The sequence below is a fragment of the Tenrec ecaudatus genome, chromosome 6, assembly GCF_050624435.1.
Source record: "Tenrec ecaudatus isolate mTenEca1 chromosome 6, mTenEca1.hap1, whole genome shotgun sequence".
NCBI lineage: Eukaryota > Metazoa > Chordata > Mammalia > Afrosoricida > Tenrecidae > Tenrec > Tenrec ecaudatus.
The window spans coordinates 129,680,002-129,707,797 of NC_134535.1; the positions used below are offsets into that span (position 1 = coordinate 129,680,002).

Sequence of the window (27,796 nt, forward strand, 5' to 3'; positions counted from 1 at the left end):
TGGTAGAAAGATTTATTATATTGGGCATTTAGGGGTCTCTTTCAAACCCTAAAGCATACGCTAGAGTAGAACCACTCCAGAGGCTGTAGTCTTTGTGGGAGGCCACCGCCAGGTCCTTTTCTCCGGCTGGTGGGCCGGAACCGGTGACCTTTCAGTTAGCCGTCGAATGCTTCACTGTGGGGCTACCAGGACATCTTTACTCTAAAGGCGGTTTGGTCTGGAAAGAAGTCACATGGGCCAGAGGAATTAGGTCAAGGTGAGTTTTATTGTCCAAATAGCATAACCTACTCGCATTCAAAAACCATTCCCAAATCCATCTTTAAACAATTCCAAAAGAACAGGTTACTATTTTTCAAAACCACTTTTAACACTGAACAGATAGAGCCTCTTCAAGAGGGAGCTACCGCATCACAACCAGAGCCAATCAAACACCCCCCCTACTTCCTAAAATCCTTTTGTTTATACGCATCATGCTACTTCAAGCACTTTCTAACATCCCGACCGACCAAACAGCCACACCTCTTGAGAGTACATTGTGAGAGAGTAACATCGACTCAATGCGGCATATCACACTTGTTTAAAGCGGGGGGGGGGGTAGGTAAAAAATAATAATGTTCAACACTAACATCTGTAAATGAGAAGGAGAGAGAGAAAGAGGGAGAGGGAGGGAGTGAGGTACATGATATAAAGGATAATGAACATCATGGAAAAAATCCAATGGCCCGGTGATCCGCTGGGGATTTAAGAGTTGACCAGTCACAAAAAGAACAGCACGCGCAACAAAAGGCTCCTTATTTAAGGACAGGCACCTGTCGAAATACACTGGGTACTGTCATGGCTACCGTCAGTAAGGCACTTTTTCCCTCCAGTCGACTGGCAGGCAAAGGAGTCAAGGGTGGGACTACAGCATGTGTGTATGTCTACGCTTGATGGCTCCCTTCAACCCGAGCCAAGAACCAGCCGGAAAGCACAGCCAAGCAGAAAGGCAGAAACACACGAAGGCAGGAGCAGGGTTTCTGGCTGAAGCGACTGCTCTGGGTTGTTTGGAATCCAGAATCATTACAAGGCCCGTGGCACAAGGAAGTCATAAACATGCTCCTGAGCCTTCCTATCCTATTTTGTACAAAAGGCAGGCTGCCCGTGCCGCTCTTGAACATCCGCTTCAAGTCCACGCGACAGGGGCCTGCGGTGCATTCTATAGCTACCGAGAGTATGCAGGCTCGAGGGGGACTGAATTCACCGTCTCGGCGCTAAATTTCCCTTTTAAAGCTATCCTCAGGGTTGGACCGACTCAAAGATAAACAAAGAGGAACCCTCTTGGCTTAGAAGCCAATTGGCTTTACTCTCGACTTCCTCCCCGCTCCTCTGTCCCCACTTCCAATATCGTCTTCAACTAATAAGTCAGGATTTATTTACAGGTTATAAGGTGCAAGTCTATTTCTTTTCCCAGCCCTGCCTGCCCCCCACTCCTGTGGCCCAGGAGGAGAAAAATCACTCTCCCGCTTTCAAGAAAGTCCTGCAATCCAGCCTAATGACCGTATCCCGTTTGTCCTGGAGGCCCCTAAGGCAGTGAGGGAGGCTCCCAAGGCTCTGCGCCCACCTTCCTCTGCCAAGCAAACCACCTTGCTAGCAAAGGGAGGCAGCGTGTGAGGCACACTGGGCTGCCTCTCCCTCTGGCTTTGTCCTGAGTCCCTGCTGGAAGTCACAGCCTGTGAAGCACACAGGCTCCAGACTCAGCCGATGACAGGGACCGGGACACCAAAGCCTCTTGTATATAAAGCTTGTAGACAGACCTAGGGTGGCCGGGCTCTGAGACCTGATGTGGTTCTTCAATGGGGGCCCGGGGCCATTTCAGAATAAAGCTTCTTCTAAGGAGCTGGAGTCTCAGGCAAATGAGGGACCTTCTGCTGAGGGAAGGGTCCCTAACTCGTACCTGCAGGCGCCTCGACTGGTATGAACCTGCGTGGATTTTGAGCTTGGTATCAATTTTTGGCATTCTAGGATCTCTGCTCCCCACCCCCTAGGATTTGGCCAAAATAGGGGAAGGGGTGAAATGTGTCAGGCTAGGGGAAAACTTGGCCCTCCCACTGATGGAGAAAAACAGACAACACTCATCAAAAAGTAGAGAGAAGAGAAACACTAGAACAACAACAAACTAGGAAAAGAGGACAATAGACGTGGAACCTGGCAAGCGGGAGGAGACAAAGGAGGGGGAGGGAAAACAGGTTCAAATCCTGAAGTAGGGTCGGTTGCCTTTTGTGTTGGTCAGGCGTTTTATTTCACCTGTTTCGGCTCGAGTTTAGGGGCCAGTCACTGTTCCACTGTATCTGCACCTTCTTTTTCTCTGTAGGTTTCTATGAAACCCTGTTCCATGGGTTTCTTGGTACCCATCGGCTATCCTGTGCCAAGTGGGCTCTTGATTTTTGAAAAAAAAAGGGAAAAAAAAATCAAAACTAGCTCACTGGCTGCTCAGTTTACCTCTCCCAAGTTTTAGAAGTCAGTGCCTACTGCTCAACCGGAAACTCCCCGGAATTCCAGGTTCATGCTAACTCACCATGTCCTGAACCCTACCCATCTAAACACCCTTCAAGAGGGATTTGGCTCATCTGAAGTCATCTTTGCTGAGAAGCAACCTCTCCACCTGTCTCAACGACTATCCACATCTCACTGGACCGGTGTTTGCTCCTGTCCTGCCAATTCACCGTCACTGGAAACCACGGAATGCTACTTAACAAGAGGACCTGGCCCTGCCTCGTACTTGTATCCTCTCAGAGGGGTGTCAGAAGGCATTAGCTCAAAGCCTGCATGTTAGGTTCACACACCCAGATTTAGACAGAGAACAACGGAGATTATCCTAAGCCGGGGGTGTCCACCTTCGAGAAGGGGAAAGGTTCCACGATGGAAAGGCTCTACGCAGATGGAAGGCCTGTGAGGAGAGGGTTCTCCAAAGGGTCTGCTGTCATTTTTTTAAGTCTGTGTCTTGATACCTGGTCCACATGTGCAAATCATGACCTTCTAAATCCATCGCATGAACGTCTGTGTTGAAAGTCGGCCGGGGAGAGAGGGAATCTCTTGGTGCAATGTATTTTTTCCATCATGAAGCGGAAACCGGAGTCAGAAATGGGAGCCCGATGGCCTTCCTGCCTGAAAAGGTCCCTGGGTGTGAGACCCGGGGGCCACACCCACCTTGCTGTCCACAGGAGTGGCCTCCTCGCCATCTTTCGCTATTCCCCACATTCAGGGGCTCCCGAGCAGAATCTGTCGGTTGTGAGGTATTATGCAAACAGAAATGTGAATCACTTTCTTTTGTAGTTATTGATTGTGTCCAGTAAACCTGAGGTAAAGAGTACTCGTCTCTGAAGAATGTGATCAGGCAAAGCGAAGAAACAACAACATCAACAACAACAAAGCCAACGGGCACGAACACACTAGCTGAAGAGAATGAACCACGGAAGGGCTTTTCCAGTACGAAGAGCTCACACCTCAACCCATCTACTTCAGAACTGGGGATTCAGGCGGTAAAATAATATATTATAAAAAATGTTTATAAAATAGCAGCACACTCTGTGAATATTACAGCCGGGCACTGTCGCTGTGTGAGCAAGGAGGACTCTCAGCTCTGTAGCAGCGCAAAAAAAAAAAAGAGAGAGAAAACAAACAAACAAACAAAACCCAACTGAATAAACTGAAGTACTAAGAGACCCTTAGATGTTTCTCCATGAACACCCTTACTCTAGGAAACATGGCAGTCTGTGGATCGTTCTTGCAAGTTGCCCTGCTCTGACTTTTATTGTCTCCAGGCAATTATTTTAACAAATAGCTTCATCACCTGTCAAATGCAATGGCGGAAAAGAAACGAAGGGGAAAAACCACCCCAAAACTTCAAGTACGCTGAATCCAACTTTGCAAAAAAAAAAATAACAAAAAAATAAAATGGAAACGGGAACAAAAGGCTGCACTCTGATGGTCGCCTGTCTGGTCTTCTGCACCAGCAGCAGGTTTTCTGGCCACGCCCAAAGTAGAGAGGTGGGATTAAGATACTTCTCTGTCAGAATGCTAACAAGGTGTTTGTTTTCATCAGGCTTTTGTAAGGAATGTCGGGATGGGACTGTCAGTGGGAAAGGGGTGTCTCTCGTGTCCTGGCAGGGATGCCAGAATTAAGTACCGGAGAATGTCAGATACCAGAAGTTAATTGAAACCCAGAGTGGGAGCAGGAGGGGAAGAGAGGACAAGAGGGGAGGAGTTGATTCAGCATGATTTACATAAACCATCCCATCTATCCCTTGGGAACAAATTTTCAAAGTGCTTTTCGAATGGAATGGTTTATAACAACGCTTGAACTGTGGACCAGACATGTCAGTCAGCACCAAAAGTTGGATTTTCCTAGGAAGGGATGCCAAGGTCACACGGCCCTCTCAAAACACAAGGGAGCTCCGTTCCACGTGGACTTGGGTTCTGGCCCATTGCTAATTCCCCACGAGACACGAAGGTGGTGTCTGCAGAGAGGCACGTTTGAAGAAGCAGGGTATCAAAAACTGGGAACCTGGAAGCCAGCCAGCCACCTGGGTCCCACTGGCAAAATAAAGCATCGTCTCATTTAGGTAGCAGCTCCTGTGGCAGCAGGACAGAAGGGAGAGCCCCAACAAGAGGACAGAAGGGAGAGCCCCAACAAGGCTTCCGCCCTGCGTCCTCGGGTCGAGAGCAGATACGCTCCTACATCCAAAAGGGTTCGCTTCTGTAGCGAGATTGTTTTGTCCTCCCCCCTCGAGTCTCAGTCCTTCGTGAGTCCACTGCTTTACAGTCTAATCAAGCCGTAAACGGAATACACCAGTTCCTTGAAACGATTCTACGTGGGGTGTCATGCACTAGTGTGTCACATGAAAAAGAAAGCCTCCTCTCATCTGTTCCTATCATGCAGGCGCACATTTTTTTCCGCTAGCTATACCGCAGGTTTTCCAGAAATCCTTTAAACGATTACATGAACATAATCAAATAGTAACTGCTTGCATATATAAGGGATTCCCTTTCTGCTGGACTGCTAATAGGCACCACATGCTTTGTAATCATTCCATTGTATAGGCCCTTTTCTCTCACTTCTAAAAGATGTTTAAATAGGATCTAAGTGGGGGGCAGATTTTTTTTTTGTTTTTTTTAAAAAAAAGTTTCATCCTAAAACACAAAGAGCAAAATGCAACCAGAAGAAAAGAAGGAGGGAAGGAGGGAAGGTAGGAGAGGGCCGACTAGGAAGGCGCCTCTCCCCTTGGGCCGCGGCGATCCTCACAGGTCGATGTCGCGCACGTCCGTGGGGGTGCTGGCCTGGTCCAGTTCCTCCTCCTCCTTGCCGTTTTCCCGCTGCTCCTCGCGGAACTGCTGCAGACTGCTGAGCAGCACCGCCTCGATCTGCTCCTGGCAAGCTTTGAGGCAGTCCTGGGGGGGAGGGGGGGGCGCAACACAGACGTTAGCAAGAGGAACCCAGAGCCGGTTGTGAAGCACACACACGTGCATTCAGGGCTCACAAAACACACGCTAGTCGCTCAGCGCACCGGCTCCTCACTTATCGATTACCCTCTTCTCCAATGTTCTGTCCAATTACGAAGAGGCAGGGGAAGGCTGAGTCAACTTCGAGATTCTCAGTGGTTGGGCAGTTACATCCGACGAAGAGGAAACCCGTGTTGCGCGCATGCATGCTAACTAAACCCTGCCCTGCAGGAGAATGACGTGGCAGCCGACAGAAGTGGATGTGTTGTTCTGGGGGCACGATCTACTTTGGCAGTTATGCAACGGTGCCCCACTTTGATGGCTGCTTGCTTGAAGACAAAACCGTAGTCTTCCTGAGAGCCGGGCACCATCTAGTTTCTTCACCACACTTTGCTAAGCAATGGTGCGGTCATCCCTCCATTTTTCCCAGAAGGCTGCTTTTCACACAGCACCCTGGCCTCTGGAAGCGAGGCATGCAGCCCAGGGAAGGGCGGGTGCAGAAATGATGACAAAAGAAAGGAAACCCATGCCAAGTCCGCCCGCCCAGGGGACCAGCAGCATCTGCAAAGCCCTGGGAGCAGGTGAGGAATGCAGCGTGGTCAGCCCGGTCCTGACCAACCAAACTGGAATCTGCGCTCTCATAGGACCCCAGATGACCTGCATGGAGCACACACATTGGCAGTCTGAGCAGCGCTGGCCTCAAGGACAGGCTACTTAAAGAGGTACCCCGGGAGCCAACTCGGCATGCTCTGCTTAGGAAAGTTAGAAGACCACAGAGAAAGGAGGACGGCCACCAGGAGGGTCACACTCCACACGTGAGGGATATGGACTAAAATGTTCCGCAAAGCCCTCACCCCCAACTGTGGACACGTTGGAAACCAAAGCAGAAAATGACCCCCTCCCTCATAGCACGGCAGCCCCAGGGTCTGCACGCAGCTGATCTGCAAGGGAGCCCTGGGAGGGGGCAGCGCACCCAATGCGCTCTCATAAAGTCAAGGGCACTCTATGGGGCCAGCGCTACACTCTGTCTTATGGGGTCCCCGTCAGTTAGCACACCACGCCGCCGCCAAAGGCTGCCAGTTCAAGCCCGTCCAGCCGTCCTGCCACGAAGGCCTTCCAGCCCCCGGAGGAGCTAGGCTCTGCTAATGCGCAGGCTGCTTGTGTTGGCTGAGGGTTCCACTCTTCATTCTCATACGGACCCCTGGTCCATAGGAACCGGTTTGTCCTTTGAAGATGGAAAGCCCAAGGAGCCCAGTTCTACTCTGGGGCTCGTGGGTCTGCCAGGAATCAGGACCAACTGAATGGCAATAGGTTTGGTAATGCCCCCCTCCCCCATCTGCTATTACTCCGTCTCGATCTGGTGGGGCAAGTCCCGAGTGGGCTGTCTGTCCCAGCTGAGGCTTGGTTAGCTCGGTAGGGTGGAAGGTCACTAGGAAGGGCCTGTGGTGTTTCAAGCTAAAGCCGTCCGCTCTGAGTCGATCCCGGCCAGCCTCTCTCTTTGGAAGGCTCTGGGGATGCAATGCTGACCAAGTCCGACACGGCCCAGCAGCACAGGTATCCCCGCTGCTAAACCTGGCCAAAGCTGTGTGCGCACGCGTGCCCAGGCGAGCATTTCCTACAGTGAACCCTTCTGAAGCCTTAAACAGGACAAAGACGATCATTCACCATGAGGTCCAAAAGGAGTCTAATGAGTTCACTGTCATGGGCTAATTATAGATGAAAGAAGGCAAAGGAAGTCATTGAAAGACTCTGATTGGTGGCAGTCTCAAGTCGTCACTGTGTGCAGGCGGGGAAACGGCCAGTATGGGGATGTGGACACAAGACTGAAAAAAACGGCTTATGGGACTGGTTCTGGGGCTTCCACCGCATGGCCAGAGTGGTCGGGGACCTCAATTAATGCCCTGTTTAGTCTCAATGGGAACCTCCTGAACTCCCCCCTTTGGGGAGAGTCTGTGAGCCAACAGGAAGAGAAGGAAGAGGCACACATGAGGGTGAGCATTGTGACAGCTGGAGAACCCCACTGCGCACTCCCGGCCAGAGCCCCATTTCTGCCCAGGGTCTCCCTGTCCCCAAAGCAGCACTGCAGGAGGGTAGCAAGGGAGGAGGGACTTGGAGGAAGCAGCAGCCCCCCCCTCAGTCTAGCCAAGCAACTTCTGCTAGGGGGGTTCCCCTGGGAGAAGGGGCGGGGAGTTACAGAACCTGGAAACAGGAGGAAGGAGATGAGTTCCTGTATTTCCTGGGGGGCAGGACTCTCACTCACTGCCATCCAGTGACTGGTGGTACACAGTGACCCCACAGGATCAGGTAGAACTGCCCCCCTGTGCATTTCTGAGACTGTAACCTTCGGGGTGTAGAAAGCCTCATCTTTTTCCCTTGAAGCAGCTGGTGGTTTCGAACTGCTGGTCTTGCAGTGAGGAGCCCACGGCGTGTAACCGCCACACACAGCACACCACAAATAACCACTGGATTGGAGCAACTGAGGCTCAGATGAGCCTCTGGAGATCAGACAGCCCAATGCCCCCATCCTCCAACCGAGTTCCAAGCCAAGCTTGGACTTAAAAGGGCAAGCCTCCCGCTTCAGACCTGTTTCCCCACTCACGTCCGTCCGTCTCTTCTGGACTTTACGTAAAGACATTACAGGGCAAGGAAGCTCCGGGCAAGGGGCAAGGCCCAGGGGCCAGAAGGAACGGCAGCCCCTCCTGTGCATGTGGAGCGCGGTGGGTGCCCGGAGGGACCTCCCGCCTCCCCAAGGCCAGCCCTTGTGCTCGGATGCCCCCCATGAAGCCCATTAACAGGAAGCCATAATGCTTGTCTGTCAGCCTGGACAGGTGGCACTCCACAGCGCTGGAGGTCGGGCAAACCTCCAGCTTCTGGGATGGCAGGGCCCCCCCTCCCCGGCCGCGGAGCCCTGGCAGCAGGGCCTGCGGTCTCCAGCACATTACCCGGCCTGACTTCCTCTGCTGGCTGGCGCGGGCTCGGCGCCCTGCACCCTCCTCGGCCTCCATGAATGGGCTGACAGAACTGTTAGCACTGGCCCTCTGTGGAACTGCGTCCTCCATTGTCACCACACACGCACCCCACTCAACGGGGGAAGAAAGGGCTGAATGAAGCCCAGACCCGCGGCCAACTCGGGCAGAGCCGCCGTAGGAAGCTATCTCATGCTTCCTCTCCCGCAGGCTCTCTGGCTTATTTCCTTGCATACAAAATGAAGCCCGCGGGCGGGGTGGGGGTGGGGGTGTGGAAAGGAAGCAGGAGAGGGAGGCATCAGCCGCGAGTTCGACTCCTGCTACTTCGCCTCTGCCTGCAGGTCCGCCCAAGGTTCTCTGCGCAGGCAGTCTAAGGGGCCCCTTGAGAACAGGGTGCAGTGTGTCAATGTGCGACTGGCTCGGGGCACGGATCCACCCCTAGACTTCTTCATTTTTGCCACCTTGCTGGCCCCCAGAAACGCCAAATGCCAGGTGCCTCTTGGGAGCAGGGCACCGCGCAATCCGCTCTTGGGTCTATTTGCTTCTCCCTAGAACCCCGGGGGGGGGGGGAGAGGGGGGAGGATAGGTATCAGCACAGAAGCCTGGAGACTATCACAGACCCCAAACCAAACTCACTGCCGCAGAGTTGGTGTCAACTCAGTGCCCCGACAGGACAGGGCAGCAGCGACCCCCAGTGGGTTTCTCTGAGCCAGTAACTCTACCGGAGCAGAAAGACTCCACAGGTCTGTTGAGTTCCTGCCAGGGGCGTCACCACGTCTGTACGGCCGTGGGTCTCAAGTCTCCTTTCTTAATAGACGCGAATGAGTGAAATGGAACGACGTTGAGAATTTTGACTCAAAAAAAAAGTCAGCCGAAACCAGGGGTTGAAACCCAACAGGGGGCTTTGACATGCATGAGGGGCCTCAAAGCCTTTGTGGGTTAAAATGGCCTTCTCAAAGCCCCCACCCCCACCCCACCCCATGAGAGACACCGGCGAGAGCCAGAATCTGCCAGAGTGCCCTCTCAACCCCCTTTCTGTCTGTCGCCCGCGTCAGTGGGAAGCACTGGCGTCTCTTCTCCCCCAGGCCTCCCTGCCGGACACCGTCCATGCTAAGAAACACAAAGCCGTCGGAAAGGCTGCCTACCCTTTGTCCTTCTTTCCTTCCTTCCCCCCTCCCCCCTTCAGCATCATCCCCCCCAGGGCCCTGCCAGTTGGGTCTTGTTCAAGAGGTTCTATAGACAAGGCAACAGTGAGGTCAATGCTGGCAGAGGCTGGACAAGGCTGAGGGACGGAAGGGGAACCTCGACCAGGCCCGCAGAGCCGGGGACAGGTTCGCCAGGGAACCAGGGCAGCCCATTCCTCCCTTCAAACTTAGCCTTGGCAACGGAAGTCCCGGTAGAAGTCCCCCACACTGCCCCCCCCCCCCACCACCAAAAAAAGAAAAAAAGCCAGAACTGTCCAGTGCCCGTTTTTAGCAACACTTATGACTTGGAAGGAAAAGTACTTAAACTGTACCACCCTCTGAGACTTTTATTCCCTGTAAAACTGTCAGGCTTCTCACTCAAGCTTTCTCTTTGGAACGAAGCGTTCCGGTTTATTTTGGCAACCAGAGGGAGCAACAAAGGCCGGCATTCTCAGGGCCCCCCATCCCTCCTATCAAAAGCTACCTGCCGCTGGCCAGTGAGCCAGAGAGGGTGGGGCTGGAGTGTAGCTTTGGTGCAGGGCCCAAGCAAACCTGGGGAGATGCTCCCTGCCCTTCAGCAGCCGGATCCCCTCCCCTCGGCCCATGGTAGCTCATGGACTCCCCCAAACCCAGTGATCCGAGAGAGCGGGGTGAGCACCAGGGCCTCCCATGCAATCGGAGTGGTGGGCTCTTTCACAGTGCGCTCCAGCCGGGGACTCCGCGGGGCTGTGGGCATCGGCCTCCCTGAGGGAGAGGCTCATCGTGTACCTCTGGACACTTCCAACAGGCTGCCACTGGACACACGGCCTTGCTCTGATGTGAAGCTCCACAGCATTTACAGGAGAGGACACACACACACACACACACACACACACGCACGTGGGTGGACACACCATGCTACGGATTTGCTCACTGTTTTCCATGCCCACAACTTCCCATGCACCCCTCTGCCTGCCTATCCCGGCCGGCTTCTAAAGACGGTACTCCAGAGGCCATGCCCTGCCCAACCCAGCAAGTGCTTAGGGAGTGGACTTCCGGCAATAAACGGAAAGGAAGTGCTTGGAAGACACGACCATCTCAACCCACTTTCGAAATGAGCAGCGCATGCTTTTCTGAACTCTCGTCCCTGTAACTTTCTGCCCCCCCCCTTCCCCACACGCCTGGACCAGCGGACAGACAAGAGGACAGTTACATCAGGAAGCTGTGCCCACACAAATACAGGTGAGCTTGGCGCTTCTCAGCCCTCCCCACTAAAAAAGAAAACAAAAAGCCCCAGGAAAGGAGGTAAGAACCAAGCGCCCCCGGGGGAGGTCTTGGTGTTTATTACCTGAAAGTATCTGCGTGCTCGGATTTAAAAGTGCTTACATTAAGGAACAGGGCAGGCTCTCGCTGCACGGCCCGGGCGCATTGGTGGGAAGGAGGCCGGTGGCCGGCACAGGGAAAAGACACCGCTTTCTGTGGAGTCGACCGACTCACAGTGACCTCACGACTGTCAGCACAGAACTGCTTCATCAGGCTTTTGAGGGCTGCTCTTTCGGAAAAAGACCTTTCTCCCAAGGTACCTCTGAGTGGAGTCGACCCTCCGACCTTCGGGTTAGTAACTGAATGCAGTCATTTGTCTGCACGACCCAGAGAACACGATGGCCCCGGCCCTTGACAGAAACCGGGTACAAGTCTACGGCAGAGGGACGTGGTTGGAGCCCTGGTAACGAACGGGCTGCTATCCAGTGAGCCCGGTGGCTGCTCACACAATATGTGTAGAAAGGCAGGCAGCTTCTCCAAGCAGAGCCGCCGGCAGACTGGTCTGTAGTCCCAAGAAGCAAGGCATGTCCCTCAAAGAGCCTCTGTGCCACCCCCTCCCCAGGCCTGACCTCTGTCCAAGAGAGATCCACAAGGGATGCAGAGGAGAGGCCTGGGCGGAGTGCACGGACAGCCTTTGTGCGGGCTGATGTGCCAGCCAATCACAGCGGGTCTGTAACTATCTGAACGAGGTTACAAAGCCGGGGTCGGGTCAGGCTCCTGTGGATGACATTTTTCTGTCTAGGGGTCCAGAAAGGACTTTTCTTTGGCTGGCTGGGGGCAGTGGGAGCCCCGGTCCTAAGGCTGCCTTAATAGGAGAGACTCAGCAGAAATGGGAGCATATCCTTTCTGTAAACGTTCCGTTCCACCCAGGATTTCCCTCTGGAGGGTTAGATAAGCATTTCCCACGCTACACGGAAGGTACCTTTTAATCTGCATTTTGAAACACATACTTTAAATAAAACAAACAAAAAAACCCACCGTTTTGGAGCATTTACTACTTAAAAAACCAACCACCAAACTCTCGGACAGTAGTATGTCGAAAGCAGGTCCCACACATCGCCCAGTGGCCTTTCTCTCACTGGTGACAAATCCCGGGGCAAGCTCTGGGGGTGGGGGGGTGTCAAGCTGATGCCCCAGACCCTCCTGTGCTCCCACCTCGTGCTCCCGCTCTGTGGGACAGCACCCACAGGGAGGGGATGACACATGCGCCTTTCACTCGGTCTATTCCCACATTAGGGCATTCTCAATCCCCTTGGAACGTCCTGCCGTGGTGGAGCAGTCCCCCTGCATTCTCCAGCCTCACCATGGTGACTCATGAGAGCTTCAAAGCTGAAACCCCTCCCCCCACTTTCGACCAAAAGCTTTTTCTCCCCCTTTCCTCCCACCCCAGAAAAAAGAACCTCCGTAGCTACACACTGGGCTGTGGGGTAAGGCACACTGGCCTGAAGTGGGGGCACTGAGGGTCTAGGGCCCGCTCTGCTACTGCCCCTGACCCCCGACTCCCACTCCCCACCCCCAGCTGCTGCTGACTTCAGTTCTCGGTGTCTCCTCTCCTGTGGGTGAGCCCCAGGGAGACCCTGTCTCTGATCTCTCCGCACCGGCTCCGCCTCTTGTAGGGCTGAAATGTCTCATCGGGCCAATGCAGAGCCTTCTCCCTTGACCCTGGCCCGTCTCAGTTCTTCTAATGAGCTTCAGACTCTGGCAGGCAGAAGGCACCGGCCGCTGGGCCAGTCCACAGGGCACACAGAATGGAAATAGTTCTTGCTAATAATAGTTCCTGGTATGGCAGTGTACTCTTTTTTTTTTAAGTGCTTTTAATCGGTCACTATGCTGCACAAAAAGGAAGCGAGAGACGAGGAGCAGCAGAGAGGTTTGCCCAAGGCCAGGGGCATCTCTCTCTGGGGCTCCTGCTTCGTCTGGGAGTGGCAGGCTCCTGGCTCTGACTTGCCCTGGTTCCTGAGTCTACGGTGCCGTGTTCAGCAGGCAGGCAACCACTGCTGCACGCTCCGTGCCGGAGGGGAGGCTGCCTGACAGCCTGGACATAAATGGAAGCGAAGCCTGTGCCACACAGGAAAACGAGTAAGCACCCACCCCTCGGCCCGGCATCTGCTCGTCCCACTCTCTCTGTACTCTATACAGCCCGCAGGCTCTCAGCACCCACGATCCCCCGTGACCTGCCCAGTGTAAGGCGCTCGTGCACGTTCCTTCGCGAGCCGAGACAGAAACAAAATGAGGGAGGCAAGGGGCTTCTCTACACTGGGGGAGAGAAAGGTCCGGTCGTGGCCACCTACCACGTCGGTGTTGGTGACCTTGGCCAGCAGATCGGTCAGGGCGTCGAAGGTGAGCGAGCTCACGTCTTCATCCTGCTGCAGCCCGCAGATGGCCGCCCCCACGCTCCCAGTGGCGATCATGGACGGTGGGTACATGGCGAACTTGAAGTCTGCAGAATTAAACAGAGGGGGAGAGAAGGCTCAGGAGGGGAGAATCTGGTTCCAGGAGGCCCCCGGGCTGCGAGTGCCTCCCAGGAGCAAGATGGCCGGGGGCTCCTTGTCATGTAGGCACATCCTCCCCGGGGCCCTTCACTCACAAGCAGCCCATGGCTTATTTCTCTGCCATCGCGGTGGCTGCTCCGGCTGGGCGTCCTGCCACTAACCCACCGGTCGGCGGTACCGCAGAAGAAAAGTCCGGCTGCCATCAAGGCAGAAGCCAAGAAAATCCTAGGGAACACAGTGCTTCCCACAGCTCGTGGGATCCATGACGGAGCAGCACAGCACACACACCGGGACAGCTATGTCCGATAGTTAGAAAGAGGAGGCTGAGGCCCGGGTACTGGCCTGAGCAGTAAGGAAGGGGACAGACACAGGGAACCCTAATGCCCCAAGTCCCATGAGGGGTGAGCAGTCTCGGCTCTGGCGGGGTAGGCAGGAGAAGGAGACATGCCTCCCTGGGGTGGCAGGGAGCAGGGCTGCCGAGGCCAGTCCGCAGAGAAGGCGCCTTTCTGTGCTTCTGTGTGTTGTAACCCAAGGACTCCACAGGAGACCCTACTGGTGGGGTCAGCGGATGGACAAGAGATGATGCAGGACAATCCAAAGGAGATCCCTTCTCCCCACCCAGAGCCACTCTTCCTGACTGGCGCTGCACCCACCCACCCCTCAGAGGCCACGGCAGACAGTCCCATGAAGCGGATGGGCAGTGACCTCACCAGAACCAGGCCCCTCGAAACCAGCATCTCTGCAAGACCCACAGGGCAACAGCGGAGGGCGAATGGGGACTTGGAAGCCCAGGGAGGAAGTGCAAAAGGAGGCGTTACAGCCAGCGAGGGGATGCCAAGCAATGCCACCAAACCCATGTGCACGAACTTGGGAGACTCATTTGCTGTGCGTGCAAACTTCCCCCCGAACTATGGAAAGCAGAGAATGGGCGGGAGAGCTTGACGTATTCTCTGAGGCAGGAGAGAGGCCGGGGGTGTTCACCTAAGTTCCACCTTCCGGCCCAGTGCCGAGGACGCCACGACCAGGAGGGCGGGGCTTGACGCAGGCCCCGAAAGTGACACGTCACAGAGTGCCACGTTCTTAGTGGTGTCCTCTGAGCTGTGCCCCTCGTAGGCCGGCTGACCATGCGCCAGCCATTTCTGCATCCAGCGTGAGAGGACGAAGGCACCGGCCCTGCCTGCCTCCTGGGACTGCTGCCGACAGATGCCTGCCGCCGAGTGGCTCCCACCATCCCCTGGCCTTCGTGACATCAAGGGCACCCCCGTTAATTTCCCAGTGTCTCCGGTGGGAAAGCCAGGTTTTGAGAGGTGAACTTGGCCTCACCCCTCCCTGCCTGCAGCTGCGGCATGGGAGGAGCCAGAGTGCTGTCACTCATCCGGTGACAGGCCTGACCAAGTCGGAAGGTCCTGCTGGTCTTCGCCATGAAAACAAGGCTGCTGGGTAGCTTCAAAACTGCAAACCTTCGGCAAGCAAGTACCTCACCGCTGCACCAACAGGCTCCTTGGCGTCACACCACTCCAGCCAACCTCCTGTACGGAGCCCTGGAGGAACCGTGCATGCAGGCTGTATGGTACCGGGGCCACATTTCAAAAGCGCTCCTAATGGACACACTATCCTAAGACAGACGCACTCCCAGAACTCGCCTGTCTGTCTGTCTGTCTCTGCTTGGCTGGCTGTCCAGTGCCTCTTCAGGTGTCTTTCCCCAGCGCCCTAGCCCCTTCTAAACCTCAACGGACCAACCTGACAGCGTTGCCGCCGAGCAAGGCCTGTGGTCCACTGGCCCCTCCTGTGCCTTCTCTCTTCTTGGGGACGGTGTGACAAAGCTGGCCTCACGCCCCCTGCTCCGCTGTAGGTCTGCTTCCCCACGGGGGCCACAGGAGAGCAGTTTCTCTGCCCAGTGACCTCGTTAGCTCCCCGCCTGTGACAGTCATCATGCAAAGGAGGCAAGCCAGCTCATGGCCCGCGGCCCACAAGGCCCTGGGTAGAAGCATCTGGCAGGGAAGAGGCGCCCGGACCCTCCCTCCCCTCTGCCACAGGCCTAGGACCAGGAAGCAAGGCTTGTGCACACGCCTAGCTTTGTAGACCCTCAGGCTGCTACACCGGCTTCTCATCTCAGCTGATTCATAAGCTCTGGGAGCCAGGTGCTAACGCGTGGGTTGCCCAGGGGACCAGAACTTACAGAGAGCGGACTTGTCGCTCTTTGCCCCCGCTGCTCACCAACGGGCAGGTCCTCACACAGCACCCTGCTGGCGCCAGTCCAGCTACACTCAGCGCCAGGCCACCCATGAGAGCCGAGCTGGACTAGCTGCCTGAGAGTGGGCTCTGCTCTCCTGGTCAGCCAACCACTGGGGCAAGGGAGCATCCATGGCCTGCCCAGGCTGTGAGCCTCGGGCAACTCCCTGCCTCCCTCCCGCTTCTAGATCAGGATCCGTCTAGTTAGGGATTGGTAGCGACGGCGGTTTCCCGTAACCCAAGCTTGCATCTGCACCCCGCGTCTCCCATGACATCTCAGTCGTCGTCGCTTACTGTCCAGAACAGGTTGGACAACATCAGAAAGAACTGCCCATCACCCAAGTATGTGCTGTTCTAAGAAGTGTCCTTCTGGGTGTTGTTTTTACTGCTTGTATGCGTCTCCTGAGTCCAGGTGAGAAATGTCGGTCTTCTTTCGTGGGCACAAGGTCAACAGAGCTGGAGACAAGAGCTGGGTGAACTCCCAGATGCCTTCCGCCTCAATCTGCACAGACTCAAGGATCTGGAGTGAGGGGCCCCTCCATCCTCACAAGGACAATAACAAGTTACAGACAACAGAAAGTTGCTTGGCTCCGGCCAGTCAATTGCAACCCCCCTTTCCTTTGTACAAGGGCATCAGGACCCCTCGTCGGGGACGCTCCAACTCTGAAATCATCTAAAGCAGGGGTTCTCAACCTTTCGGATGCCTCGACCCTTTCCCACAGTTCCTCATGTGGTGGTGACCCCCCAACCATAAAATTATTTCCGTTGCTACTTTATCATTGTCCTTTTGCTACTGTGATAAATCTGGTGACCCTTGTGAAAGGGTCCTTCAACCCTCAAAGGGGTCACAACCCACAGGTTGAGAACCGCTGATCCAAAGGGTCGTGACCTAGAGCTATCGCTCCAGTCCAGCCTCCTGGGACAATCCCACTCAAGCCATGACTGACCACCTTAGGCAGGGACTGTGTAAGGATCCAGAAATAGGCGCCTGTGGTGACGGCAGCTGAGAGCCAAACTCGATGTGAGCTTGCTAGGCCTAAGATAATAATCTTCCAAAGTAGTTGTGTGTGCGTATGCGCGCACACTTTTATATAAGCAGGTAACAATTCACACATAACTCGCGCTTCATGGTGCTTCAAGGATCGCACGTCATGCCAATCGAAGGCCCACCTGTGGCAACTCTTTCCAAAGGGAGAATCGAGTGGAGGAGTAATTCTCCCAGGAATCTGAGCTCGCTCACCTTGTGTCCGGGCCACGTTTGGTTCATTCTCACAATACACAGTGGTCGAGTGTCAGCAAATCTTTCATGTGCGTGGGAAGCCAAGTCACTCGTGGGACTCGCTGACGGCAACCTTTGCCTCCTTTCCACGGCTTGGATCCAAGCCTGCACTATCTCCCCGGTGTGCCTGCGTGCGGGCACGCGCGCGCACACACACACACACACACACGAGTGCGCGCGCTTTAAGAATGGACGTGACGAGACGGCCATGTCAATCACGCAAAGTCTCCCACCAGGTGGGGGAAGATGAGAAAGTCTGTGTCTTTCCTCGTCACTGTTAGGCATGAGTTGTACTTCAGTACAGAAGACACACTCAGCAGTGAGGGTCTCTCTCCCTTCTCCACCCTGGGGCCCACCTGGAAAGGTAAGCTGTCAGCAAGCTCCTGAGAAGGCCCCCGCCCCGAAAGCAGAGTGAGAGGCAATTCCACGAACAGGGATCTCTCTCTGACCATCCCTCTAATCTGTCCCAGGCACCATGACACCAAAAACACAAAAGGCCAACACGGTTCCTACTCCAAAGACAGCAGTCGCTGTGGAACTGGGGCAACTGTCCTGTAAGGAAACAACGGAGTTTGACCACTACCTGGTAACCAACTTCTGCAGACAACCCGGAAGAAAGGGAGCCAGGAGACAGAAACCACCGGTGATGCTTCCTAAGCAGTCTCCATGGCGATGGAAGGATGTGGGTGATGAATGAGTCAGCATCTCCAACAGGGTGTAATTCGTGGGAGTCTGGCTTTCTCCCCACCCCCACTTCCCATTAGCTACGAGAGTGCTCTTCCCCCAGGCTGCTACACCTGGGGGTCTAATGGCGCACCCGCGAGGGAGGGCCGTCTCCCCCAAGCCTGGCGCTCTGGCTCACCACCAGAAGCAGAGAGGCACTCTGCCGTCAGATGAGGATGGAGTCTCTGCCCTCCCCTGCCCCAGTGGTTATGAAAGGGGAAGGGGGAACTATGGGACTTATCCGAGTCTCTACTTTCTCATCTGCACATAAATGATTATACCATGTGACAGGGCTGTTGTGGGGACTAACTAAAACAGCCCAGTGAGAAGCCCAGGGCCTGGGTCTTGGTGGGTCATGAAGGTCAGCCCCACCATCATGACCTGCACCTCCAGTGGGATGGTGACAGGGGATGTGACGGAGATTCTCTTCAGAGTATCAGGAGGGTGAGGAGAGGCACCTGGGTGGTGGCCAGATGTAGAGAGCCGGGAACAAAGGGGGCTCCGTGCTTTCTCGAGAATCTCTCGCTGTCCAGTTGTATGGTGTCACAACAAGGACCTCATCGAGTCCCCAAAGCCTCTGCTATTGTGTAGGAGCAAGAGAAACTGAGCTTCCCCTCCCCCAGGGCGCACCTACCCAGTAGACAATGCCGACAGTGCTTTACTGTGCGTGGTTAGAGCAGAGCTGTGGACTCCCTCTCCAGTGCTCTCTCTGCATTTCCAGGAGGCCACCCCCACCCACGTAGGACAAATTCAGGGACCCCCTAAGCAGCAAGCTGCGTACCCTCACACACCCAGGACGCCACCTCCCAAGGTCAACGGTGTGTTCCAAGTTCCATCAACTTGCCGCCTGTATCTCCAGCGAAACAAGTGTTGGAGAGAAAGCGGTTTAAGACCTCGGTGGCATGGCTCTGCCGGACAAGCTCGGCCCCCATGACCGTAGTGTGGCTTTGCCTGCACCAGGCACGACTGCTTTGCCTGTGTTCGCCACTAGGAGGAGACTGCTGGTTCTAGGAGAGCATTCTAGAAGCAGGAGGAAAAAGCCCTAGCCGGATGTCGCAATCACCACCCCTGTGATTGCCCCTCCTCCAACCTGCAGTCAGGTTTAAGTTGAAAGGCCAGACCCAGGGTGCTCACTGGCCCACGAATGACGTCAACCCCCTTATCTGCCACCCCCAGAATAGGTTCAGCACACGCTGTCCTTGGAAGGCACTGAAACTCCCAAGGCGCAGGTGGAAGGCTGGTGGGCGGGGCCTGCTACTCATTCATCTTACAGCCCGATGGGAAGTGAGAGAGCTACTCTTACAAGGTCAGCCCCCGCCCAGAGACTTCCTCTCAGCCCCTTATGGTTAGGGCTAGGGCTGGAGTGAAGGCAGCCCCTCCCATTCTGGTTCAAGGGCCAAGCCACCTCCCCTGGGGAACTCCCTGGACCTACTACTGCTCTGATATGTTAACTCAGGGACAGATGCTGCTGAACCACCTCGAGGTGAAGCACGTGGCAAAGCCACAGCGTGGAAAAGCACCACGGGTTCTCCTCCAGAGCCAGGAAGGAGGCACCTCTTGGGGCGCGCACACCTAGCTCCGGCCAACGTCTGAAGCCGGGCCACCCAGTGCAGGAGGAGGTTGGGGGTTGGGGTGTGCTGGTCAGGAGGTGGAGCAGCTCCGCAGGACCCATCTCCAATTCCCTGCCATTGGCTCTCCTAGACTAGCTGGAATCACGTGCTTCACATGACATGGGGTGTCAAGAATCTCTCGGCGCAGCCCGAAATCCTGAGTCATCTCGTCTGCTGACCCGGAGGGGTCAGAACCACAAGGAGCCAGCAGGGCAGAGGCTCAGTTCAATGGCCCACTATCAGAAACGCTCAGAAATGGAATGTCAGGTGCTGGGGGTTCCCCTCCCACGGGCCCAGGAGGGGTCCGGGCAGCACGTAGCAGACCAGAGAGTGCAATGAACGGAGGGGACTGCCCTCCTGGGCAGGTCCGGCTCCCCTCACCTTCTGCACTTCTGCTCTCACTGGCAGACTCTTTCACAACCAGATTTTCTCACAAAGTAGCCTAGAAGCCTGGGGGAGAGGGGCTGGCTACCGGCCCCCCCAATCCGGTAAACCAAAACCCAAGCTGCAGGTACCTCATCTGCTCCAAGACAGCACATCCCAGACTTGAGGGGTGAGATGGGGAACAAGGCCGTCCAGCACCTCCTACCACCCCCCCCCCCGGGCACCCTGTATCTGCGGTCACTTGCATCCCCTCTGCCCTGGATGCCCCCAGCACGTGGCAGGGTTTTCCTCCTGGACTGATAGTCAGCTGATGTCGACGTCCATCATGCAGGGGGTGCAGGGAGCCCATGGGATGCTCCCTCGCTTAGGCCCAAGCGCAGATCAGGGAGTGCTGGCCCCTGAGCCAGCCATTCCAGACCCAGAATGCTCCTCGGAGGCCCTCCCTCTGCTCAGTCCCGGTCTGGGGCTCGGGATGGGGCAGCTGGTTCCATTTGGCTGGAGGGGTTTGTTCTTCCCCTTATCCAGGCCCCCTGAAGGCCACAGCTTCTTCCTGACTTCCTCTGCCTCCCTCAGACCTCTGTCCTCAGTCCCCAGTCCCAGGCTCCCTCCTCTGGCCCCAAAGTTGGCAGCCAAATCCAAGGAACTGGGCAAGAAGGCCAGAGGTGGGGGATGGGACCCCCAACTTTACAGAAGGAGCCCTTACAGAAGCTGGGGATCTGCCCAGGCTTGGGTAATTCCACCCACCACTCCCCACCCTAACTGAGCGGGCAGGGAGGGGGCGGGCAGACCCCTGACTATTGGCAGCCGGGGGGGGGGGATGAGGTTGCTTAGGGTCGGAGGCCAGCCCAGCCACCCTGGGGCCAGAGTAAAAAGACTGGTTGACCTCCCCCCTAGAGAACCATGAACACGGTGAGAGCAGGGACAGCGGGCCTGGGAGACAAAGACAAGTCAAGGAGGGACTGACCTCTAAGACCCAGGCCAGGCAGCAAGGGAAGGGAACGAAGCGGCCAGGGTCCTCCTGAAGGGTCCCCAAGTCTGTGGACAGACAGCCGGCCAACTCTCTACCTCCTGAAGGGCCAAAGGTCCACGCACCGTGAGGCCAGGTCCTGGCCCGAAAGAGAAGGACTAAGAAGTGACCGTGGGGACCCCTATCCCTGGAATGGAAAGTGCCTGGTGGGGTAGGCGCAGGCAGCCACAAGAGTCAGGACACGCCGTGTGGGCTGAGGAGGCAAGAGTAGGAACGGGGAGATGGAATTCATGTATCTGTATGTCTGCCCTGTACCCCTCCCAGTCCACCAAGCACTTCCTTGTACGTATCTCGAAAAGGCTGCCGGTTTGCCAGGCTTAGGCATCTTGCAGATGAAGAAGCTGGAGGTTGGAGAGGTGGGACAGCCCCCCCCCCAAGGGCCCCCTCCCAAGGATAAGGAGCAACACCTGGCCTATTGACTGTAAGCACGGAGCGCGTGTACACCACTGTTAGCGGTAGCTGCTTTCCAGCCCTTGACGGCTCACAGTGACCCAGAGTGCATAGCGTAGAACCGTGCTCCAGCGCAGAACTGTGCTCCCCCGGACTTCCAAGGTTGCGACCTTCAGGAGCAGAATGACTTCCAAGGAACCACTGGGTGGATCCCAACTCCGACCGTGCGGGTGGTGGTCCACTACTCGTGATCGTGTCCACAAATGCATCAGCTTATGGGAAAAACAATCGTGCCCCCCCGCCGACCCCCAATGCAATTCAATCGTCTCCTGACAACTGTGAGCCGCACTGCCCTCAGAGGTCTGTCTTCCCAATGGGCGCGTTCCTCCCTGCACGCCACTGATTGTGACATGAGGAGCTCCCCGGCCACCTTCTCTCCCCTGCATGTGGAGGCTTCAGGGTTTCTAGGGAGCTCACTGAGCCCAGGAACTGGCCAAGGTTCAATGTCATGAGGCAACATGATTGCCTTTGGCTTACTGGGCCACTATGAAGCAAAGGGGCCCATAGGAGCTAGATGATCAGGTGGGGGCGGTGGGCGTCCACATGGCTGGCGAGAACGCTTTGACCAGGAAAAGGGCAATGGTTACAGTGTCCCCGCCGAAAACACCACCATTCCGTCAGGGTGTCATAAACACAGCACTTCAAAAAGCCAGCCAGCCCCATAGACGGATGGCCGGAGGAACAGACTAGAAAGCAGTAAAGGCTGTCCGGTTAAAGGAATTCCTTTGGTCTTCCTGACCAGGGAGCTGCGGCAGCGTCGTCGTCTTATCTGGACACAGTTCCTTTCACCTATGTCGGCTCCCACCCCCCTCCCAAATTTCCTCTTGGGCTTAACTCCAAGCCATCCTTTTCCTCAAAAGATTAGACTTAAACACACCCCCAGCGAGCCATGTATATAATCTTCAAAGAGCACTTTAGACATCATAAAGGAGACTTTAACAGACACTATTCCCCCCCTCCCCACACCTGTCCTCATAAACCATTTATGAGTTTAGCAGCGAGGGAATGTACGGGCTCAGATAAAGAACTAACAGCCACCCAAGGAGTGAATGCCCTTGAGACTCTAGACCACCCTCCCGGAAACACGCAAACATGAGCCCTATAGCACCGTCATGCCCCGCCCGCCATGCTCATCGCGCTCCCCTTCCGTCTCCCTCCCCAGACCTTGCCCCCTCCTCCCTTCTGGGGCTCCAGCCGGCTCGTACCAGTGGCGCACAGAGCGCTGAAGGTCTGCGCGTGCTTGCGGATCAAGGGCAGCTTGTCCGTTGGCTGGGGCAGCTTGCGAAGGATGTGCTCGATGAAGTCGTGAGGGGTGACAGCGGCCAGGTTCCACTTCAACTTGCCCAGCACCACCAGCTCCCACTCCTGATGAGGAAGGTAGGAAAATCAAGAGTGTTTGACCCAAACCTGACTCCAAGTCTGAGGCTGGATGGGGCCCAAAGTGTCAAGTGGCCCTACCTGAAGGGTTGCAGTTCTAACTGGCTCTTCTCAAGCTTCCCTGTGGACATCACCAGGGCCCAGCGAGCTGTGGCTGGTTCAGTTCCCCTCCCTCACCAGCTCGCTTACGAACCCCTGCTCTCACTTCCATGCGATGCTCTGGATTCCTGCCCACCCTGTCTGACCTCTAAGACACTGCCAAGGTCATCATGGTACTTTACTGTAAAGGTCCCTGTCATTGGATCAACAGTCCTCTCAACACTCAAAGGAAAAAAACCGATTCACATAAAATTCAAAATAAAGTTTCTCTGGTTATCTGTAGGGCAACCAGGTAAGCTTGCTCGTACTTGGTGCCCCAAAGTGCTGCTTTTTCTCTCCATCCTGAGCTTTCCCCTTGGCACATCCGGCGGAAACTGGGGGATGGGGAAATGACAATTGGCCACAGCACCCCATCACCGAATGGCTTTTCAGGCCTTCCTAATTATGACTACAGGACCAGGAGTGCCATTCAATCAGCTGTCCACTAGTGGGCTTGAGACTCACGGCAAACTCACGTGGCTCAGAGAGCTGTGCTAGGCACCTAGGGCTTTCGATGGCTTTATTTTTTAAAAGGAAATCACTGAGGTGCATCTGGGGGACTTGACCCTGCAGCCTTTCAGTTAGCAGCGAGCCTGTTGGGGGTTTGTATTAACTAGGGGCACCAGGGTTCTTCTGAGCCGCCCTCAGGCCCCAGAGGAAGGTCATTCTAGCAAGGTATGAATGGCCATCCAAGGTCACAGAAACCCTTTGTCCAAATTCAGGACCAGCAGACCCTCTGGTAAAAAACCTTGTTTCTCTCAGCGAGGGAGATACTTTTGGAGGATTGATGGGAGAGCGAGAAATAAAAGGAAATAAGTCTAAATGGAAAATTTTAAAAATCAGGGCAGTGGGGACGGGGAGGGGGCAGGCAGTCAGTCCATCTTCACCAGCATGAGACTATGGAGAATGGCTCACCAGCGCCCCCTCTCCCCACCAGTTCAGAATGACAAGTCGCTCCCAGTGGGGGGAGGTGAGGGGGGGCTCCTCTTCTGGCTGCACTCAGCAAGTGGCCAAGTGGCAGGAGGCAGCCCCCTTCCCTAGCGGGACTTTTGTAAAATAGAACACCCCCACTCCCCAAGACCCAGAGATGTACTTTGCGACTGAAGACATGGGAGGCAGCATAAAGGCAGGTTTGTTTCGAGCAAATATCAATGAATTTGGCTCGTGTGGAACCCGTCGGACTCCGCGGAGAACACCTCTGGGCCTGGCCACGCGCAAACAAATGGATCAGATGCAAGATTAATTTCCCCAGGAGAATAACAAGCTGGACCCCCGGCTCTCCCAAGTTCTTCTTTATGTGCGCTCGCGTTGGCCTGGGCTTTTTCAAAGAGGGTGCGGGCATCCCGGGCAGGCTGCTGGGCAATCCGAGTCTTCAGAGATGGTGGGAGATCCCAGCCTCCTCTGCTCATAGGGGAACGTGGGCACCAGCCACTCGTCTCGCACCATTACTAAAGGCTGCAGATCTCCCAGAAGAAAGTACCTTTCTGGGCCTCTCGGCCCAAACCAGCAGCAGCTGAAACCTGGCAGCGGTTCAAAGGTGAAGTCATTCATGCCCTGCTGCACATTCTCGGCACCGCCGCCCCGGGCGCGCGCGTGTCTGCCACCAGGTGGCGCCACAGCCCCAGAAAGGCAGGCTCCGCACAAAGGAGCCCGTCTAGGCGCCGGACGCAGCGCAGGCCCAGCCAATAGGAGGGGGAGGGGTGAATGGGGGCCCCTTTTCCAAACTCTTTCGAAAGGTGTGGAGGCCACAAAGGAGGGGGTTTGTGGGGGTAGGGTGGGCGTGGTCTCCGAGCTCCTTCCACACCATTCCAGTGCGGTGGTGATGTGAATATCTTAAGGAGGCAGGATTTGCAGGGAATTGGTGGGGTAAATGCCTGGGGGGTGCGTGGGGGTTGTGCAGAAAGCTAGAGGCAAAGCCGGGACCACCAGGGTGGTAAAGAGGTCACAACCCCTTCCTCAACTAGGAACCCAGGCCTCAGGGGCTTTCAAATGAAGGCCAACTTATGACTTGGCTCAAAAGCAAAGAGCTGATACTTAGTGAACAGCCACTAAGTTCAGGTACTCACTGAGTCTAGACTGATAGATGCCTTTACCCCCAGGGTTCTCAGACACAGCACCAACACATGCCTGTGATGTGAAACACATTCTTATCTTGTGAGAGACCAGGCTGTGGTCTTCAGAGGTCAGTGACTGAACATTTGGAATCTAAAGGAAGCATCCTGTTGGCAAACAGGTTGGCACCAACGCAAAATTTCCAAGGTGGTCTTGAGTGCGTCCCTGTTGCCTTGGTGCTGAGGGCAGTGCCCCAGCACACAGTCGACACATACACACACACACACCAAAGTAAAAAAGTGTCCAAACGTGTCAAACTTCTAGTGGTGGGGCCATTTTGGATCCTAAGAATTTATTTTGGGGGAGGGGGAGGGAAGAAGGGGCCAGTGATTACCAGCAGTTCCTGAGGGGTGATGGAGTTGTCCGTATAGATGCAGAGTTTCTCGGCAGTCAGTGGAATGGTCTCTTTGAGCTTAGAGGCCAGGAACATGCAGACAGCACCCAGGAGCTGCAGATGGGACTTAGGGGTCGGGACCCCAGCCAAGAAGCGGTCCAGATAATTCATGGCCAAAGGGAAGACCTCTTCCTCACACTTCTGCTCCTCACAGACCTACAAAGGGAGCAGGGAAAGGTTGGGAGGAGAGAGGAAACAATACAGGAAAAAAGAATGGGGAAAAAATGATAGAAATGTTTTAAAATTTAATTTTGGTGTGGGGGGAGGGGAGAATGTGCGATAAGAATAAAAAAAGAGGCAATGGAGTACATCTAAACAAGCCCCTCCAAATACGAATATTTTGCTGGAGTCTAACAAACGGGGTGAATTACATCCTCCAAGCTGAGGGTAAAGGGGGGGTTGGTGGACGCGCAACGCGCAGTGGTTGCCCGGCGCTCCCCTCTCGCTGCTCCTTTGCTCACTGGAACTCACTCATTTTTGGATTTCGTCATCTTTTCAAAAAATCAATAAAAATATTCTGGAGGCTCCGGGGGTCTCCTGCTTGGTCCCATTCGGTTCCCCAGACTCTGCTCCATCATTCCCGACAATTGAAAAAATTGCCCGAGGGGGTCCCTGCGGCCCAGGCGCCGCTAATAGGGGGGTGGGTGGGGAGAAGTGTGGAAGCGAGGGGAGGGAGAGGAGGAGGAAGCGCGCCGCAGCCTCGGCAGCTGGAGTCGGAGCAGGGGGGCGATGGTTTCAAAAAATAATTAAAAATCGAGGAAATAACCTATAAAAGCCCTTTTGGCCTGAAAACCCCAAGAAGGATCCAGGCTTCCTGAAACGGAGGTTTCGGGTGCCGGAAAGGTCTGTACCCCGTCCCCTGGGGCTATGGATCCCCGGGGGAAACTTGAAGGGGTGAGAGCCGCGGCAGGAGCGTCCGGCTGCGGCCCACAAGGGCAGAAACTAGGGAACGTGGGGGCGATCTGGGGAAAAGAACGGAGGCCAGAGTGTCTTTGGGATGAGGCACAGGGGGAATCTGACCTCTAGTTTCGGGGTGCCCCGATATCCTCCCCCCCACACCTCCCCCCTTCCTACCCCACCCAACTCTCCGCACAGAGGAAGCTGGAAAGCCAAACTGTAAGTAAACTTTGTGAGGTGGGGGTCGGGGCGTGGGCATTATTATAAGTGGGGTGGCCAAGATAATGGGGTACAGGGGACGCCGGCGACTTCTCCAGCCTCTCCAGCCGGAGTTTGCAAAGCAACATGGCGAAACCCCGGCAGGTCCAGAGCTGTGCATACGTGGGCACACGGCTTGCTTGGCAAAGATTTGTAGCAAGAGTGAAAAAGTAACTCTTTTGGGTTCCCCTAAAACACGTTTCTTCAATGCGACTTCCGGGGCTCCTGAATCCCCCCGTTTCTGTCCTCCCGCCTCTCCTCCCTCGCTCCCCCCCCCATTAAGTGCCAACGCGGTGTCGCGACCACATGAGGGGACTTGAAGCTCAGATGAATTTGCTTTGGCGTTTGGGGGGGGGGCTGCTTTTTATTGTGGGTTCTGATGTTGAACCCCCTACTGCCTTCTTCGCCGCACGGAAAGCACTCGCGACTTTGCAAAAGGCAGGTCGGGATGGGGGTGGGAAGAGGAAGCCACAGGCAGGCACACGCGCGAGGGATGCTCCCTCACCCCCGCCCCAGGACAGCCTCGTTTCTCCCAGATTTTCCTCCCCCCTCCCCCTCCCCCAAGTTAATCTTGCAACCAGCCAGGAATGGAGACGAAGCCACGCGTCCCGCCAATGGGCTGGGGGGGGGGGTCACCTCGTGTCCAGAATTGGAGAGAGGTCGGTGCAGAGGCTACGGGGTCCCAGTTTTAGGGTCCCTGGGTGGGGGCTGCGAGCCCGGGTTGGGGTACGGTTCCTAGAAAGCGTCGCCCACAGTCTTACCTCCAGCATCCAGGTGGCCACCATCCTGCGCATGTAGGGCTGGATGTCCTTCTGCACACACTTGAAGTATGAGCACTGCGGCAGGTAGCGCTCCTCGATGGTCAGCAGGTTCTGCAAAATGCGGTCGTCGTGGAGCAGGTTGGGGTCCGGAACGGCCCTGCGGACAGGGTCCACCTCGCCGCACAGCAGCTCCATGGCGAGCCGGGCGCGCGCTGGCGTCCTCGCTCACGTCCGACTGAAAAAAGTTTTTTCTCGCTTTTTTGTGGAGGAGGGAGTGGCGGGGGACCCCGTACCTCCTTCCTTCGGCTAAGCCGGGGGTTTGGGGGAGAAAGTCCGGGGCCCAGAGAGAAGCTTGAGGAGAAGAGAGGCAAGGGATGGGCGCCCTGGGGGCTGCCGATCTCGCGCCTGCCCACCCCTTCAAACTTGTCTCCTTCTCCCCAGCTCGCTCTCCGCTCTGCACTCGGAACAGTGACGCAAGCTGGCTGGGCAGTTAGCTCTCCTCCCTCTAGCTGAGCTCCCCTCTCCGGTTCCTCCTCCCCTTTCCTCCCCTCTCGGCCCTCCTCCTCCTCCTCCTCCCTCCTCCCTCCCTCCCTCCCTCGCTCGTTAATAAGGAGAACAGCAGCTGGCCCGACCTAACTTCAAACGCGGTCCCCCGCCCCCCACCCCCACCACTCCCGGGCTCTCCGAGGCCCTCTCCCCCTCATCCAGGCCCGCATGCCAAGGGCCCCCGGA

The 27,796-nt window shown here is 55.8% G+C and overlaps 1 protein-coding gene across 1 annotated transcript; it reads right to left on the minus strand.

Moving 5' to 3' along the window:
• Nucleotides 1-246: 246 nt before the first annotated feature.
• Nucleotides 247-27,552, minus strand: CCND2 (cyclin D2). The gene is made up of 5 exons (XM_075552196.1): nucleotides 27,065-27,552; nucleotides 25,089-25,304; nucleotides 22,333-22,492; nucleotides 13,222-13,370; nucleotides 247-5,427 (listed from the first exon to the last, which is right to left on the minus strand). The coding sequence occupies exons 1-5, from the start codon at nucleotides 27,257-27,259 to the stop codon at nucleotides 5,278-5,280; spliced, it is 870 nt and encodes a 289-aa protein (XP_075408311.1). The 5' UTR covers nucleotides 27,260-27,552; the 3' UTR covers nucleotides 247-5,277.
• Between the last annotated feature and the right edge of the window lie 244 nt (nucleotides 27,553-27,796).

What these genes read in the sequence shown, in the direction of transcription:
- CCND2 (XM_075552196.1), bottom strand. Translation starts at nt 27,259, where the DNA reads ATGGAGCTGCTGTGCGGCGAGGTGGACCCTGTCCGCAGGGCCGTTCCG. An exon ending in TCACCCCTCAGGAACTGCTG is followed by an intron (nt 22,493 to 25,088) that starts GTAATCACTGGC and finishes CTTCCTCATCAG; the next exon opens with GAGTGGGAGCTGGTGGTGCT. An exon ending in CAGCGCTCTGTGCGCCACTG is followed by an intron (nt 13,371 to 22,332) that starts GTACGAGCCGGC and finishes TTAATTCTGCAG; the next exon opens with ACTTCAAGTTCGCCATGTAC.